Source organism: Grammomys surdaster, unplaced genomic scaffold, assembly GCF_004785775.1.
Source record: "Grammomys surdaster isolate TR1022 unplaced genomic scaffold, NIH_TR_1.0 354, whole genome shotgun sequence".
NCBI classification, from domain to species: domain Eukaryota; kingdom Metazoa; phylum Chordata; class Mammalia; order Rodentia; family Muridae; genus Grammomys; species Grammomys surdaster.
Genome location: NW_021604773.1, coordinates 440,006 through 457,824, shown reverse-complemented (window position 1 = coordinate 457,824; position 17,819 = coordinate 440,006). Strand labels below are relative to the sequence as shown.

The 17,819-nt window shown below is 53.6% G+C and overlaps 2 protein-coding genes across 5 annotated transcripts; both read left to right on the top strand.

Moving 5' to 3' along the window:
* The first annotated feature begins 979 nt into the window (after positions 1-979).
* Ccdc9 (coiled-coil domain containing 9) lies at positions 980-14,008 on the top strand. 4 transcript variants are annotated; one of them, XM_028779524.1, is made up of 15 exons: positions 980-1,074; positions 3,258-3,309; positions 3,432-3,536; positions 4,932-5,030; positions 5,176-5,424; positions 7,039-7,122; positions 7,211-7,384; positions 9,075-9,256; positions 10,832-10,878; positions 10,976-11,111; positions 11,315-11,408; positions 11,508-11,889; positions 12,261-12,377; positions 13,192-13,241; positions 13,789-14,008. In XM_028779524.1, exons 2-15 carry the CDS (start codon positions 3,304-3,306, stop codon positions 13,804-13,806), a joined length of 1,743 nt encoding a protein of 580 aa, XP_028635357.1. In that variant the 5' UTR covers positions 980-1,074; positions 3,258-3,303; the 3' UTR covers positions 13,807-14,008. The 4 variants fall into 4 exon arrangements, with proteins under 4 accessions (XP_028635357.1, XP_028635359.1, XP_028635358.1 ...); XM_028779526.1 differs by having other exon boundaries at positions 996-1,074; positions 12,261-12,353; XM_028779525.1 differs by lacking the exon at positions 980-1,074 and adding an exon at positions 2,788-2,928.
* Positions 14,009-14,030: 22 nt separating this feature from the next.
* On the top strand, positions 14,031-15,728 carry Inafm1 (InaF motif containing 1). The gene has a single exon (XM_028779523.1). It carries the CDS (start codon positions 14,435-14,437, stop codon positions 14,819-14,821), a length of 387 nt encoding a protein of 128 aa, XP_028635356.1. The 5' UTR covers positions 14,031-14,434; the 3' UTR covers positions 14,822-15,728.
* The last annotated feature ends 2,091 nt before the right edge of the window (positions 15,729-17,819 follow it).

The window sequence follows — 17,819 nt, the reverse complement described above, 5'->3', positions numbered from 1 at the left end:
CCCCTTGCAGGTCCAAGACAACAGCTACGAGCTTTCCTGAATGGATTCCTGGCCCCCTCTCCCTCCCTTCACCATCTGTTGGATGCCCTTTGGCTCCTTTCCTTTTTTTTTTGGCAAAAACAGTCACTGTCCTTATAAAAGATTTTTAAATTAATAAAGTCAGTGGCCTTCAAAAAAAAATAATAATTCAAGTGCCAGCACATTGCTCAACAGGTAAAAGAGATTGTGTACCTGGCAGTCCAGAGGTTGTGTACCTGATGACTGAGGTTATCATTATAATTGGCCAAGTGCGTTTACTCTCTCAGCCATGTCACCCTTTTTTTCTCCTTTGAGACATGGCCTATGTAGCCCTGGCCGTCCGTCCGTCCGTCCATCATGCTGTTTTTGACCCGATCCTCCTGCCTCAGTCCCCCAAGTGCTGAAATTAGAGGCACCTGTTACGGCATCCAGCTCTATATAGTTGATTTTTTAAAAATATATTTTTAAAGACTTTATTTATGTATATGAGAACACTGTCGCTGTCTCCAGACACACCAGAAGAGGGCATCGGATCCCATTACACATGGTTGTGAGCCACCATGCTGTTGCTGGGAATTGAACTCAGGACCTCTGGAAGAGCAGCCAGTGCTCTTAACCACTGAGCCATTTCTCCAGACCCTATATAGTTGATTTTTTAAGTTTTTATATTTTTGTGAATTGGTTTCTATAATTAAGGTTTCATTTGCAAGAAGAGGTAATGAAACCAGTTTAGGTTTCCAGGAGTTCCTGTATAATGTCTGATTTTTACTTAGTAAAATCGGGAACCAGTGGCTCGGGATGGAAGAAGTCTAAGCCAAAAAAGGAGCCCAGAGGTCTCTGAGACCAGGAAGATGAAACACGCTTTTGGCACCTTCTGCAAAGCCTGAGGGTGTGCGGACCCTTTAAGGCACCCGGAAATGAGAATTCAAGACCGGACGTGTCCTACTTATTTTCTCTTCACGTGGTCTGGGCCGGAAGTGACGCGTGAGGCCCGGGAGCTGCGGACGGGAAGGCGGACGGAGCTGAGTCGCAGACACCGCGGGGTCTCCGGGACAGGTGACCGGGGGAGGGGGCCGGGAGCGCGCCCGGAGAGGGCGGGGCCTGTTCGCCCACGTGAGGGGAGCGTGAACGCGCGCGGTCTGGGAGACGAGCCGCCGGCGGGGGCGGGGTCAGGGTACTCTGCGGGGGGCGGGGACGCGACGCCCACATGTGTCGCTTGAGGGGTGCTGAGGTTGGGCCGTGAGCATGTGGGCAGGGCCAGACGAGCGGGTGCGGGCGGGCCCGGAGTCCGGACGGTTCCAGAGCGGGGCGGGGCTTGAAAAGCTGTGTTCGGGCTGAGGGCGGGGCCAGAGTTTTTCCTGGAGGACTAGGGGGCAGGCTCGGGACGTTGGGCAGAGACGCTGGGGGCGGGACCAAATAATGTGGGGTGGGAATAAGAGGCGGAGTCTGGGCGTTGGCAGGATGAACTTGGGGGCAGGACTAAAGTGTTGACGCGTGTAAGGGGTGGAGTTTGGGCGGTAGGCGGGCGAACTGGGGGAGTGGTCAAAACGGCGCGGGGCGGGATAAAAGACAGTGGGCGGAGTGAACTGCTGGAGGGGCGTGGTCATGAAGGCCAGGGGCGGAGCTGAGGGGGGTGGACGTGCTCGGGGCGTGGCCAAAGTTTGGAGAAGAGTTGGGAAAGGGGCAGGGTTTGGGCTTTGAGTGAAGAGGTGATGGGTTTGGTCAAGATGCTGGGAGTATAGCCGGAATGTTGTCCTTAGTATTTTGGGCATTGATTGCTGCGCTAGGGCATGGTTACAGTATTTAGTGGATGGGACTAGTGTTTAGGGTGGGTGAGGCAGGAAAGTTTCTTGGTTCTGGTGGTGGGTCCCGATCATTGCCCAGAAGCTAGGGGAGGGTCCGGGGGCTGGCTGAGACTGGATGGAGGTGGGGCTAAGATAGCAGGGATTTCGAGGGTGCTGGTGGAGAAGGGCGAATAGCAGGGGGTGGAGGTGGGGCTAGGGTGCTGGTGGAGAATGGCAAATAGCGGGGATGCAGCTAGAAAGTTTTTACTGAGCTGAGAGCGCAGCAGAACACGGGCAGGGAAGCTGGGAACGCAGAGGCAGGGTCAGAATGTTTCCCGGCATGTTGGGGCGGGGCCGATTAATTTGGAGGTGGCGCCAGGGTGTGTGATTTTTTGTGGGCGGGGCCAGAAGTCTGGCGAGAAAGAAGGGGCCTGAAGTTTCACCCTAGTTAGGGGCGGGACCACGAAGGTTTTTGGAGGTTAGGGGTGCGGTTGCGGGTGGCAGCTTTCTCTTGTAAGTCTCTGTAGTTCTGTCTTCTGCCTTGAGTATCACTATGAAGGTCAAGTCCGGTCCAGGAAGGCCCTTGCAGTGGATCCTGGGCCTGCTTGCTGAATCTTTTCCGCCTTGGTAGGATGAGTGCCTTTTTAGGTTGCTGGGGGCCGGGCTATATCAATCTTAGGGGAGCCAGGGACTAAAGTTGTCTCAGAGTTGGAACTGTTTTTCTTTTTTTTTTTTTCTTTTTTTCTTTCTTTCTTTTCTTTTTTCTTTTTTCTTTTTTTTGAGACGGGGTTTCTCTGTATAGTCCTGACTGTCCTGGAACTCACTCTGTAGACCAGGCTGGCCTCGAACTCAGAAATCCACTTGCCTGTGCCTCCCAAGTGCTGGGATTAAAGGCGTGCGCCACCACCGCCCAGCGGAACTGTTTTTCTTTATGTTTTATTTATTTTGTACATGTATAAGTGATCACATGGAGGCCAGAGGACAACTGGTGGGAGTCGGTTCTCTTTTTCTACTTTGTAGGTCTTGGGGATTGAACTCAGGTTCTCAGGCTTGGCAGCAAGGACCTTTACTCCAGGAGCCGTCCCTCTGGTCCCCTAGAAGTTACTTTTGCGGGCTGGAAGGAAAGGTTGTAGCCGACCTTCTGAGATCCAGATCCTAGCTAAAATTGTCATAGGAAATGGGCCCTGGACTGCTGTCTTTGAGGAATTAGTATTAGTTACAGGGGTGGGGTCAGAATTTTCCCAAGGTGGGTCTGACTAGTTGCATGGGTGGATCTAAAACTGAAGGGCGGGGTTTGTGTTTCTTGAGGAGAGAGGAGAGGCTAGGACTTGAGACTTCCCTTGATGAATGCAAGTAAATTTCTCTGTGAGTCTGTGCTCTTGGAACCCTCAGTAAAGGAGGGGAGACAGCATTTCAGAATACTGTTGATGTTAACATACTGTTCTCTGCCCTCAGGCGCTCCCAGTGCTACATGTATTTTCTGTGAGGGAGGTCACAGCCAATGATGGTGAGCTGGAGAGGGGTGGGCGAGGTGGGCTATAGAGACCAAACCCTGAGATCCTGGGTAAAATGCCTTTCTGGTAGGAAGATTTTTTTTCTTTCCGACTTTCAACTGCTTCCCTATTACAGGCTACCACACTAGATTTGAAATCTAAGGAGGAGAAGGATGCGGAGTTGGACAAGAGGATTGAGGCTCTTCGCCGGAAGAATGAGGCCCTCATCCGGCGCTACCAGGTGCCCTAGCCCTGCCCTGGAGACCCCATCCCCTCTCCTCCCCGCAGTGAGTTTTCCTCACCTCTCCCTTCAAGTTTTCTCATGTTTTCCCTTCACTCACAGGATGCAAGCCAGAGGCCGTGGTCTGGCCTCCCTCTCTCCATCCTGTCTTTCATTCATTCATTCATTCATTCATGGATTCACACTCGGCCCACTAATGCCTTCAGAGGCCCTGCTCCATGCTGAGTGGTCCTGGGTACACAGTCCCCAGACCTGTTCTTAGGGGTCACTGTCCAATTTGGGACATAGTTGCCCTTTGTGATGACCCAGAGTAGACAAGGCTGGGATGGGGGAATGAACAGGTCTGTGGAGTCCAGAGCTCTCCCTCTAGCCTGAAGACATTGGTGAGGGCTTTCTGGTACAGGGGATTCTGAGAACTGAAGGGCGCCTTGATATTAGGAAAGGAATTGGAAAGGAAATGGGCCATGTTTCACACGGGGGAAGTTTGGTCAAATTTTGGATGCAAGAGAGGGCTTCGAAAATCAGCTGGTGGAGAATTGATCTAGGGAGGTCATCAGGGGCCAGCCGTGTAGGTTGGAGGATGCCTGAGTGCTCTAGGGAGCCATGGAGGGCTGTGGATGGGAGTGAGGCCTGGTGAGAGTACTCTGTACAGGGAGACACACTGAGTTTTTCTATGTAGTAGTGGATGGGAGGATATCATTTTAGAGTCCAGATAGAAACCTTGGGCAGGCGTCCTAGTGGGAGGGCACAGGCATGGCTCAGTGACCAAGGGTGGTTGGGGCTAGAATGGGAAGAGGAGGGAGGGCCCAAGAGGCCATAGTGGGGCTATCTCTATGAAGGGACCTGAGAGAAGGGTGGCCCTCATTGACTCATTTTTCATGCATTCATTCATCAAAACAGAACAAAACAAAAACCTAAAAGTTGGATTTGATTGTATGCCAGGCAGCATTGGAGGCTAGGAGGTGGTGGGGTGCATCTGAGAACAGTCCCGACAGGGTCCCCACGCTTTACCAAGCCAGGGATGAGAACAGAGAAAGGCAGGCTGGTGGTGAGACACTTGAAACCTGCGTAGTTACAGAAGCAGCTGGTACAAAAGCCGCGGGGCAGTTCTGAGCCCTGGAGATTAGCAAGAAGGCCTACAGATGAGCGGGAGAAGGCCCCCACTGGGTTCCCTGGTGATGGGAAAGCATTTGGCTCTGACTGATGGGCTTACTCACAGTGGGGGCTTTGGAGCAGCAGAGTAATGTGCAGGGGTTTGATGGAAGATGCTGTGCCCCGTGTCTGAAGCTGTGGAGAGAAGCCTGAGAAGAGGTGCAGGGACGATGCAGGGACAATGGGAGTCCAGCTGATGGACACGACCCCTAACACTCCATTCCCCTGGGTATTTGCTTCTAGGAGATTGAGGAGGATCGGAAAAAAGCTGAGCTGGAGGGTGTGGCAGTGACAGCCCCCCGGAAGAGCCGTTCCATGGAGAAGGAGAACATGGCAGTGGAGGTGGAGACCCCAGCATGTCTGACTCTGCAGAAAGGGGAGGCGGCCGAGGGCTGAGGCCTGGGACCAAGACCTGCCACTGGCTCTTGGCCTAGGGTGTTCCAGTCTATCTAGCCTTTCACTGATTTCTTTTTCCTCTCCCTTTCAGGAGAAGAGCCTGGGTCCCTCTCGGAGGACTCCTGGGACTCCTCGGCCCCCGGGGGCCAGCAGAGGGGGCCGGACCCATCCCCAGCAGGGAGGCCGGGCAGGCGTAGGCCGGGCATCCCGAGGCTGGGAGGATGGTGCCGGGGAGCAGCTTCGAGGGGGTTCTGGGGGCCGGGGCCGGAGGGGCCGGGGCCGGGGCTCCCCTCATCTCCTAGGGGCAGGAGACAGCTCAACCTCTGATCGCAAGTCCAAGGTAGGCACCAAGCAGGACATGAAGCTTGGGCCAAGGTTTTCTGTTCCCTGTTTATTACTTGTTTGTTCATTCGTTCATTGTTCATTCATTCGTTCATTTTTCTGATCTTGGGATAGAAACTAGGGCCTTGTGCATGTTGGGTGAGTGTTTTACCATTGAGCTACATCCTTAGTCCTGAGCTTTTATTTTGAGATAGGATATATCATCTCACTAGGCTGCCCAGGCTGGCCTTGAATTTGGCATCTTTTTGCTCAGCCTCCTCAGTGGCTGGGAAAACAGGCCTGCCCTGCTGAGTCCAGCTTGTTCACTTCTTTGCCTTTCCGTTTCCTCTATGCTCTCTCCTCCCTCATCCTCTGTCTTTGGATCCCGTGTCCCTCCAGCTGGCTTTCAGAGGGGTTCTCTTCTTCCTTTCTTGACCAGCACTCTGCGTGTGTCTTAGGTTCTGATTCTGACTTCCTGCTCTTGCCTGTTTCCTATGTAGAGTCTGCTTTGTGCTCACTCTGTGTCTGTCTGTCTGTGTGTTCAGATTCATGTTAGGAGTAGTGGCCTTACTGTAACTGCTGCTCCCCAGAAGCCAATGGCCTGGGCGATGGCTCATGGCTTGTGTGGACTTGTGTCTAAGCTGCTTCTATGAGTCTCTGCCCTCGTGACGTTGCTTTGTCTCTGGGAGTAAAGATTCTTGCTCTTAAAGGAAACACCAGTTAGGGTTTGTGAGCTGCTGCTGCATGGGGTTGCAAGTCTGGGAGATAACTTGGTCACTAAAGTGCTTGAGGCGTGTGTTGGTCCCTAGAGCCCACAGAAGAGATGAGTGTGGTGGTGCAGGCTTGTGATCTGTACCCTAGTGGTTGCAGTGGAGACAAGTGGACCTTGGGCACTGTGGTCAGCCATGCCAATCTATGTAGTGAGCTCCAGGCCAGTGAGAGGCTCTGTTTAAAAAATGGGGGATAGGCATGGTGTTGTGGTGCACACCTTTCATTCCAGCAGAGGAAGGCAAGCACATCTCTGCTAGTGAATTCCAGGCTTGCTGGAGCTACATAGTGAGACTCTGTCTCCAAAGAAGAAAATGAGACTAGTGCTCAAAGTTGTCCTTCTGGCCTCCACATGTGTACACATGAACACGCATGTGCATGCACAGACACCAGATGCAGTGGCCTCAGTAGAACCAGGGTTTGCCTCTCATGTTAAGTACTGTGGATCAGGAGGCCAAGGCCTTCGGATTGTTATCCACAAGGTGACACTGGGGCACTGACAACCCCCAAGAAAACACATTTTCTTACATTTTTATTGGTAAGATCTTGGCCACATTCACCAGCAGTGGAGGCTGGGAAACTGTCCTGGAGTCCTGTCCAGCTGGCTGTAGTTTGTAAAGTGTGTTAGTGTTGCAGATGGGAAGGGGAAGGATGGAGTGCTCGCCTGTTGCTTGCCAAGTCACTACCTCCATGCATCATTTCTGTGCTGGCTGAGGTGTGTCAGGGTCCCCAACATCCACACAAGTTTTGAGTTAGGTACACTTTGTCACCTGTCTGTCCTTGGGGAATTTGGGCTGCCCTGTCTTTCCTGTATAGCTAGTTGTGTGGTTCTTTCTGACAGCCATGTGCCATCTTGTTCCCACAGGAGTGGGAGGAGCGGCGCAGGCAGAACATTGAGAAGATGAATGAGGAGATGGAGAAGATCGCCGAATACGAGCGAAACCAGCGGGTTCGCGTCGGGCAGCTTGGGGGGTGGGCTGAGTGGAAAGGCACCCAGTGCCTCCCAGCCTGTCCACATGCCAGCTCTTCTGCTGCAGGAAGGGGTGCTGGAGCCCAACCCAGTGCGCAACTTCCTGGATGATCCCCGACGTCGGGGTGGGCCCCTTGAGGAGTCTGAGAGGGACCGCCGGGAAGGCAGCCGCCGCCATGGACGCAACTGGGGAGGCTCGGATTTTGAGCGGGTGCGCTCTGGCTTGGAACAGGAGCGACAGGTGCGTGATGCATCTCCATGTGGCGGGCTTCCCAAGAGCTGTGCTTCAGGCTGGCTGTGATGGGCAGACTGTGGGTTGCTTTTTGTGAAAACTAGCACTAGCTTGATTTGGGGGATTTTGGTAGGGTCTTGGGCTGGCTAGGAACTAACTGTGTGGTTCAAGCATTTGGGTTGCCATGCTTGGCCAGTGTTTTCTATTTTCTTTTTGAGGTAGAATCTCACCATGTAGCCCTGGTGACCTGGGCCTCCAGGCCAGCCCAGTTTACATGAGGTGTAGCTTTAAGCCCAGCACAGACATCTGCCTGTTTGTACCGGGTGTTGGGCTTACAGCTGTGCACCACTATGCCCTGCTGCCAGTGTTTTCTTTGTTAGGGATTTATGCTGGACTTTTTTCCCTCATGTTGGGATTTACCAGGGTCTTACACATGCTATACAAACTATGTATCAGGAGGTACGTCCCCCATCATTTTTATCTTCATTAAGACTACCCAGGTAGTCTTGGAACTCTTGATCCTCCTGTTTGAGCCTTGTAAGTGCTGGGATTACTGGCCAGGGAAACTAGTTCCAAGAAAAAGTTGTAGTGTATCCCAATGGGAATAGAAAGGGTAAAAGTCTAATTATAGGCCAAATAATACAAATCACCACCCCAGATGCTGAGGAGGGTCAGGGATGTTTCTTAAGAAAAATGAGGAGGGCTGGAAAGACTCTTCAGTGCTTAAGAGTGCTGAATGATGCCCAGCGTTGTGGCGCACACCTTTAATTCCAGCACTTGGGAGGCAGAGGCAGGTAGATTTCTATGAGTTCAAGGCCAGCCTGGTCTACAGAGTGAGTTCTAGGACAGCCAGGGCTACACAGAGAAACCCTGTCTCAAAAAAAAAAAAAAAAAAAAAAAAAGGTGCTCTTCTGAGTACTCATGTTTAGTTTACACACTGGGCAAGTCAGAACTGCCTGTAATGCCCCAACTCCAAAGCACCTGACACCCTATTCTGGCCCTTGTGGGTACTTGTACACATGGGGCTTATATTCACACAGACACAGACACATGGTATACATAGGAAAATAATAAAATCTTAAAAAGGCAAGATAGAGAGAAAGGCCTAGTGGGTAAGAGTGCTTGGTGCGTAAGCAGTAGAACCTGGGTTTGAACCCCTAGCACTCATGTGGAAGGTCGAGCATGTCTCCATGCATGCCTAGGGATGGAGACAGGAAGATTGTTGGGCTTGCTGCCTGCTAACCTAAGACAGAGTCCCTGCTTCAAGGGTGACAGAGCAGGACAGACCTCTGGCCTTCACACATACACCACCAAATGGGAATGCTTAATTCTAGAAGGATGAGATCTGGCACTTGGGAGGTGGAAGCAGGCCAGTCTGGTGTGGGCATTTTCTCAACTGAGATTCCCTCTTCCCAAACAACTGTAGCTTGTGTCAAGTTGACGTAAAACTAGCCAGCACAAGGGGTTTAAGGCCATCCTTAGCTTTATAGTGAGTTTGAGGCAGCCACCCTGGGCTACATGAGACCCTGTCTGAAACCAAAAATTTAAGAGATCCATTCTGAGGAGGCCACTTGAATCACACACTTGCTGCTTGTCGGTGCTCTGAACAGTGGTTCTGCTTTATCCTGTGTGCCCTGCGTCTGGGGGGAGGGTCATGGAGAGGAGTTGGAGACTGATTGATTGGCTGTGGTGTTGGCAGGGCCGCAGGGCTGGCCTGGGCAGTGGGGGCGACATGACAATGTCCATGACCGGCCGGGAGCGGTCAGAGTACCTGCGCTGGAAGCAGGAGAGGGAGAAGATCGACCAAGAGCGTCTGCAGCGACACCGCAAGCCCACCGGGCAGTGGCGGCGGGAGTGGGATGCCGAGAAGACCGATGGCATGTGAGTCAGTCTTCTTCCCGCTGGGTCCTGGCTCCAGCCACTTTCTCATCATCATGGGGATTGGTGATGTTTGCTACAGCTGGCCATGTCTCAGTGGTGTGTGGAAGCCTGCCTTTCCTTTTCTCTTTTTGCTACTGGGGATTGAAGCTGTAGCCTCTGGTATGCTGAAAGTGCTGCAGTGCTAAGCTAGACCCCCAGAGCCTCACTGGGGGATGCTAGACAGGTGCTCTACCACTGAGCATCTCTACAGCCCCATTCCCCACCTTTATAACTTTATGAGTAGTCTGCATGTATGTTTGTGCACTATTGCATGCCTGGTGCCCATGGAGTCTATAAGACAGTGTCAGATCCCTTGAAACTAGAGTTAGAGGGTTGTGAGCTACCATGTAGGCACTGGGAGATAAACCTAGGTCCTCTGGAAGAGCAGCCAGAGCTCGCTGAGCCCGGTCTTCTGTCCTTGCACCTTTTTACTTCTCGAGGCAGTATGTTAACTAGGCTGGCTTTGATCTGTCAGTCTTACTGCCTCAGCTGCTTTCTATTATATTTCATGTAATTCGTTCTGCTTCTTGAGTCAGGGTTTCTCTGTGTAGCCCTGGCTGTCCTGGAACTCAGATCTCCCTGCCTGGGATTAAAGGCGTGCACTACCATGCTCTGCTTGTATGTTATTTTTATTTATTGAGAGAGCAAGAAAGCACAGAAGACAGCTCATAGGGAAAAGTTCTATGGTGTGGATCTGGGGATTAGTGGCAGTCACCTTTGCCTGTTGAGCTGTCTTGCTGGCCCAACTACCTCAGCTTAAGTGCTGTGATTATAGGCTGTGCAGCTCAAGTGGGCACAGAATTCAGCATCTTCCAGCATTAGCCTCACAGATGCCCAGCTTGTATAAGGCAAGTTTTGTCATGTGCTTACATGCCTGATGGGTTGTACTGACCCAGGGCAGCATAAGACTCTAGGTCTCCCAGGTTCTGTATCTCCCTGTATGATGAGTGCCACAGATGCTCGACAAGGTGCAGCCAGCACAGGGTAAGGGATGAGGAAAACTTTCAGCTGCTGATCCCGAGTGCCTGTCTTCTTTGGGCTCACTCAGCCTGCTTCCCTGGAGATTGGTGGCAGACTGATGCTCTTCATTATTTACAAGGCCTCAAGGACAGCCTGAGCCCTCAGTTCTCCTGCCTCCACCTCGGAAATGCTAGGATCCCATGCCTGACCCACAGTTGCATCCCCCCTGTTTTGAACATGCACCGAATGTGTTCATTCTGGGATGGAGGCTGAGGGCAGCAACCCTAGGAGACCTGCCTGTCTTGGTGTGTTAGACACACGAGGTGCAGAGGTCAGTGGGAAGTGAGCCATCTCTCCAGCCACTGCAGTTTTGTTTCACACTATGTATCTTTGCCTGGCTTTGTCACTAGGAAGCTCGGTTTGCCCCTCACCCATCATTCTACCCTCGCCCTGTCTAACCCTTGGCCCCTTTGAAGCTGCTTTGGTTTGTTCTGGCCCTGCCTCTGACTCTGCCCTGCTTTCTCCTGCCTTTCCCTAGTTCCCTCAGCTATTGCTGGCTCTGCTCTCTTTTGCCAGGTTCAAGGATGGCCCAGCTCCTACCCATGAACTGTCCCACCGCTATGGTGAGTGCTATCCTGGAAAGGTTAGGCAGTGGGGTTTGAATTCAGCATATGCTGTGTCCCTCTCCCCTAAATACTTGGGTCTGGGTTTCTTTTGTAGATGACCAAGCTTGGGCAAAACCTCCTAAGCCCCCCACTTTTGGAGAGTTCCTTTCTCAGCACAAAGCTGAAGTCAACAGCCGCAGGAGGAGAAAGAACAATCGACCTCAGGCCAAGGTGGCCCCTCGTGCCTATAGGTGGGGTGCCCCTCCCTTGGGACATTCACCTCCTCAGTGTGCTTGGGTGTGTGGAGTCCTTCTCGTTGGCTCTGTGTACACTGCTCTGTCTTGGCTGTGTCTACTGTCTCCTTTGCCCTCAGTGCAGCGTGTCAGATGTTCTCTGAGGAGAAATCCATCCCATCCGACACCCAGGCCTTACCTCTTTGCTCTGTCCACTGTAGTGACCATGACAATCGCTGGGAGACAAAAGAGGAAGCTGTGTCCTCAGCCCCTGAGCCCTCTCAGTCCCTGTCCTTGGAGGAGACGCCCACACAGGTGAGGCAGAACGCGTATTAGATAGGGTGTATGTATGTGGGGGGTCTGTGGGGGTGACAGGTTCCAAGCATTTCCTTGATCTGCCTGTGTTCCCAGCAGCCTCCTGAGACCCCAGCCCCAGCCCACCGGCCTCCTGAGGAGGATGGTGAGGAAGATGGTGAGGAAGATGTGGGAGAAGAGGAGGAGGGAGAAGAGGGGGAAGATGATGAGGAGGATGAAGAATGGGAGGACGTGAGTGAAGATGTTACTGAGGAGGAAGAAGAGGAAGAAGAAGAGTTTGAAGAGGAGGAAGAGGGTCCCAAGGACCAGGAAGCAGCAGCTGTTCCTGATCACCAGCCTGAAGCTGAGCCTGCTGGGAAGCCCACCTGTGAGCAGGTGGACCCCGTGCCTGCTGGGCCCCAGGAGTTGCTGTCCCCAGTCCCCGTTGAACCTCCCAGCCCCTTCTCACCCTCTGAGGACCACCAGCCTGTGTCTGACTGGGGTGAGGAGATGGAACTGAATTCTCCCGGCACTGCCCACTCGCCTGGTGCCCACCCTTTGGGTGAGGCCTGGCCTTTTGGGAATGTTTGAAACTGGCTGCCTGTGTGTGTGTGTTTGTGTGTATGTGTGTACACAAGGCTGTGGCTGTGCCCACACCTCCATCAACCCTTGTGGGAAGGGCAGTTGGTGCCTACTTCATGCCCTTATCCCAATTCCCAGAGCCTGCTCTTGCTGGTTCAGAGCCTCTCTCCAATAAAAAGTTCACTTCCTTAAATGACACCCACCCCACTGTGTCCTTGAACCCCCCTTGCTCTCCTCATATGGGGAGATGTTTGGAAAAGGAGGGGCTTGACTGAGCCTCCCCTTCTCCAGGAGGTGACCAGCCTGCCCTTGCCTCCTTGGAGAGCGGGCCCAGCTTGGCAGGAACCCTGAAGTCTGAAGAAGAGGGGCCTGAGGCATCTCCAGGTGGGATGCATGAGACTGGTGGAGGTGGGTGGCCTGCTTGCCTTCCTTGGGGAGGGAAGGGCTTGGGGATAGAAAACAAGTGGGCCCTGTGAAGGCTTAGAACAGGGCATGAACTGAGTCAGGTGCTGGGCTAGGTTGGGGCTAGAGTCAGACAGTTGTGGTGCAAAGGGTGGGCTTTAAGGCTCCAGCTAATAGAAACTGTGAATAACGCTGGGCTCAGGGAAGGAGCTAAGAGTGGGATTCGAAATCTGAATGTTCTCAGAGATAAGAGGCTGAAGCAATAGGATTTGGAGTTTGAAACCCAATTCTGGTTAGAGATCCTGTGGTTGGTTAAAGGTAAGAACGGCTGAACAAATGGAGCTGGCTGTTAAGTCTTAATCTGAAGGCAGGATTAGTATTTTGGGTCGGACCAGAATGGGGTTTTGAACCCCACGGAGTAGAAGCAAGAGACTGATCTTGGTCACCTTAACGCAGTCGGCCAGGGTCCTGCTTGCGTTCATCTTTCAGTTCCCCGGCAGTAGAATAAGATGTGGAACAGAGCCCAGGAAAGGCTGAAAAAGGAACGGTGGGAGTGGAGGCCAAGGGCATCTTTTGGAAAGGGGCCGGGCCAAACAGGACAGTTTGGGGTCCTGGGAGGAGTGGGTGAGCTCATTAGACTAGCACTTCCCAGTAATCGACTTCCCAGTAGTGACAGATTTAAATTGGAGGGGGTTCTGCTTCAAGGACTTCCTGAGGGTTGAGTAAGCTGGAGGCCAAGTTGTAGGTGGGTTTGATTAGGGTTTGGGATAGGGTGGGTCGGGCAGGCTGGTCCTCCATTTACCACTTTTTGTCTCCTCAGAGGTAGGCCCCGAGGGCCAGGAGACGGCGGAGATCACAGACTTCCAGAGGGTGCGTTTCTGCAGGGTGGTGGCGGCTGCTCCGCCGCGCCGCCGGGGGCTCCCCGCTGACAGCGCCAGCAGACCGGGGCGCCTCGCCCTGCACTAACCTTCAGCTCCTCTGCTTCTGCTACACTCCGCCCAGGACAGGGTTAAACTTGGGGGGGGGGCAGATTAGCAAGGATCCCGGGCCCGAGGGGAGTCTTCTAAATTTGCTGAGGACCCAGTGGGACCAGGCGTATGATACTCGTCTGGCCAAGCCCTCGGAGTCAGTCTCTGTGAGGCCTGGGTGTGCAGGAACCTGCAGCTAGGGCTTGAATTAAACGCGTGCTACCGCCAACGGTTTGAACTGTGCCGCTAGCTGATCAGGCTGGACGGCTGGGCTGCTGGGCTGCTGGGCTGCTGGGCTGCTGGGCTGCTGGGCTGCTGGGCTGCTGGGCTGCTGGGCTGCTGGGCTGCTGGGCTGCTGGGCTGCTGGGCTTGGCGGGCTTTGCTGTGGCGGAAGAGGCGGGACGAGAATGCTCCTCTCATCCTCACACCTCTCCCCTCCCACCCTGCAGGCCGTCCCGCAATCCTGAAGACGCTGCTGGGAGGGGCGGCAGCGCAGGTTTGCCTGGCTCCCAGGATGGCTGCTTCTCCGTGCAGTCTACCCTGGATCCCTCGCCTCTAGGGAACAGAAATTTACGCTGGTGTGGAGTTCCTGGGGAAGGGGCCCCGCAGGGCTGATGGGTAGAACTGGGTCTCGGAACACTTGAAGCAGTCGAGGGATGTGAACATGGGAGGGGCGGGGCCGGGGCTCGGTGGGCGGGGCTAGCGTTCAGAAGCTCTGGGGGCCTCCCGCTTCAGCAGCCTAGGAACCTTACCTCCGGAGGGCTGGGGGCTGTTAGTGTGCGGGGCTGCAGTCGGTGGAAGAAGGAAGGGGTTCTATGAGCTCGGAGAGGGCTAGGGTAGGGAACAGGAGTCGGAGGTTGGAATCCTGACCCAGCTAGGGCGGGAGAAGAGCGGGTGGGCGCGGCTTTGAGGGGGTGGGGCCAAGAAATCTTTCCTTGATAGTGGTGGGTCGGAGGCGGTAGGGGCGTGCCTAGGATGCAGGGGCTTGGCTGAGCTGAGGGGGCGGTCTGACAGGGCGTGGTCCTGGGAGGGGCGTGGCTTGCTTGATATGGTCGGGGTGGGGGCGGGGTCGGTGCAGGCTGAGTGGGCAGCGCGATGCGGGGTTCGAGCTGCGTGGGCAGTGGTGGCGAGAGCCCAGGTGGTACGGGGCTGAGCGAGGGGCCCCGCGGCCGATGGCTGCGGCTCGCCCCTGTCTGCGCCTACTTCCTGTGTGTGTCCTTGGCCGCTGTGCTGCTTGCCGTGTACTACGGGCTCATCTGGGTCCCCACGCGGCCGCCTGCGGGCCCTGCCGACCCCCTGCCCAGCGCTGCGGTCGCTCCGTGTGCTCGAGCAGCACCACCCGCCCCGCCTCCGGCCTCGTCCTGCTTGCCTGGGGCCTCCGGTGGGCCACGACCGATGCCAGGACTGCCGCGGAGCCGCCGCCACGGCCGCCGCCCAGCTCCAGGAGCGACGCCGGAGACCGCTCACCGAGCTCCTGGATAGTCTGGCCCGCCCCCACCGTGGCCTGCGTCTGTCTGACTGCACCACCGGGCCTGGCCTGCGCGGCGCCGCCTCTCTCCTGGCCGCGGTCCTGATCCTGCCCGACCTTATCCCACCCTGCTCCTCCCTGGGATTCAGCGCTCATCGGCAATAAACTCCAGCCTCAGCTGGCTTACCTGCACTGTGGTTGTCGGCAGCGTTCGCTGGTCTCTTCTAACCCCGGGGCCGCGGGGGCCTTAAAGGCTTTTCTCTTTCATTGCTCGCATGTAATTTTTTTGGTTGGAATGGGAAAAAGCGGCTTGCCAGTTTTCGGGGCCATTGAAGGTCAGATACTGTAAAGGCCTTAGCAGTTTTCGGGGTGTCATGGGCTCTCGTATAGCGTCGGAGACAATGGTGTGTGCTGGAAACTGCAGTTGGTGTAGTTTACAATGGCAGGGGTAGAGGATGTCACCAGTGTGCTAGCTTGTCCTGGCTTGGGTGGTGATGGGACACATTTGCTGCTTTGAAAGTGTGGAACATATAGCTGAACCAAAAACAAAACAAAAACTGGTCTGCATTGCTGTTGGTGCCATGCTGAGAAGCTGGTGTCACTTCTGATAAAGAAGTCATGCGATTTAGTCCATTTTCCCTTACCCATGACTGTGGCTTGGCCGTAGGCAGGCCTGGGAAACCTTACTGCCCTATTGCAAGATGGGGTTTTCTTTATGGTCTTCTTCCCCTTGGGCCGGACAGCATCAGGAACCTGAGGCCTCTTGTCAGATGGGAGTGTATTACCTGCCCTGCTGGTCCCTTCTGTCCTACCACACCCGCCACGGGATGATGTAGAGCAATGTGCTTAAACTTCTCTGGTCTTGTAAAATGAAGACAACACATTGTTGCTCAGAGAATTAAACTAGTGTTCCAAACCTGAGAACAGCGTTGGTTTGTGCCCTGTGTCCACTTTGTCCTTCAGCCTTTCAGAGAGTCACAGCCTGTATTCCCTGGGGATAGCCTGTCAGCCCAAAGACTGTACACCATCAAGGAGTGAGTTGGGGGAAGGAGTCCTTGTCTGTCCCTTTAGACTTCTCTTTCTGCTTTCCAATTTCTTTTTCTTCCAGACCCTGCCCCCCCCCGCCTTTCCTCATCTCCCTCCACTTTCTTCTCTTTGCTTTTCTCCTTCTCTGTTTTTATAGTGTCTCCATATTGTCACTATGCTCCTGTGTCTACTGACTCACAAGTCTCTGTAGTGTTCTTCCACTGAGCCACCCCTTCCCGCTTTGTGGCAAGGTCTTTGTGTTCTCAGCAGACCCCCTTCCTCTGTCTCCTGAGGGCTGGGATTGCAGATGTGTACCGCTCTGCAAAGTTCGGCTTGTAGGCTTTGAATTCTGACTAGCTCTGACCACTTTAACCATTTTGGGGGTGTGTGTGTGGGGGTGGGGAGTAATTTTATTCCCCACATGATGATGAGTCAACTCATACCAAGCTATTTGTATTTTTTTTATTTATCCCTTCCAATGTGACTGTTCACACATTTTGCTGCAAAAAGACATTACCATGTCCAACAGGGGAAGTGGACTGTGCCTGCCTCAGGCCCCTGGGAGTTTGCATAACAGGTACAGAATGGCCTTGCTAAAATTGGATCCGCCTTGAGCTCTGAAATGCATCTGTCCCTGAAGACCTCAGCAAGGGACTATGGACCTGCAATTTGGCACACTGTCAAACCTGACTTATCTTAATTACTAGTTCAACATTTAATTAATTAATGGTTTTGTTAAAAACTAATTTTTCATCACCTTTTTTTTTTTTAAATCTCTTATGACCCAAGCTGGTCTTGAACATGATATATCAGAGGAACATGATGTAGCAGAGGAACATGATATAGCAGAGGTTGACGTTTGCATTATGTTGATTTTTTTTCCTGGGGAGGCAGGAGCAAATGCCTCTTCACCCACACAGGGCAGTGCCAAGTGAATTTGTTGGGGGGGCATTAATTGTAGGAGAGTGTGGGTGACTCAAAGGCAGCTACACCACCACAAAGCTGGATCTGCTGGATGACCGACAGGTCAGAAAGCCGAGGCCTTGGGGTAACCTGAGTGATCTACAAGCAACTGGACAGCCGGGCAGATCAGAGGCTCTAGATAAAGCGTCCACTCTGGTCACAGGTGGCCAAAGCCATTCACATTTTCCAGAGCGTCTCATGCCTTGGAGATCAGACCATGGGCCTCAGCAAGACCATTAAAGTCCTGTACCATGTCAGAGTTCCTGTGGACTCAGCCTCCTGCTATTTGTTACTAGTCATGTGTGCACATGTGGGGGGTCAGAGGATAACTTCTGGAGTGGGTTTTCTCCTTCCACTATGGTACCTGGGCATTGAACTCTGGACTTCTGGGTTGTGCCACAGACATCTTTCCTCACTGAGCCATATGGGCGGTCCTGGATCTGTATCAATGACAAGACAACGTGACTACCCTGTGGTATGGCTGAAGGGAAGGTTTTTATTGTAGAGAGAGAAAGAGAGAGAGAGAGAGAGAGAGAGAGAGAGAGAGAGAGAGAGAGAGAGCAGTCAGAGGCATCTGGAAGAATCTAGAGTGGGAGAGAAAGCAGACTGGATATGGCCATGGTGGGGTAGGGGGAGCCAGAGAGGGCAGGAGGAAGAACTAAGGCAGGAACACTAAAGAGCAGGCACAGCTGGAACAGCAGGGTTATGAGGAGAATGCGCAGCTGGAGGAAGGAAGCCCGTGAGCTGGAGTTCTGACTCGGGAGGAGGTGAGGAGAGCTGAGAAGAGCCGGGATGCTGACACGGACTCTGAAATGTGTAACTGGTTCTTGTGATACTGAGCGAGCCTGGAGGCCAGCCTGGGCCTTGGTATGCTAATAAACATCACAGGTTTGACCCTTCTGTAGGTGGTAAGGTGATAAGGAGAATGTCTCCTTTCGGTAGAGGTCTAACCATCAGAATTTGGGGAAGCCGAGTTTCCTTTGGACCGGCAGGATCATCCTCCTGCTGGCCCAGTGAACTGAG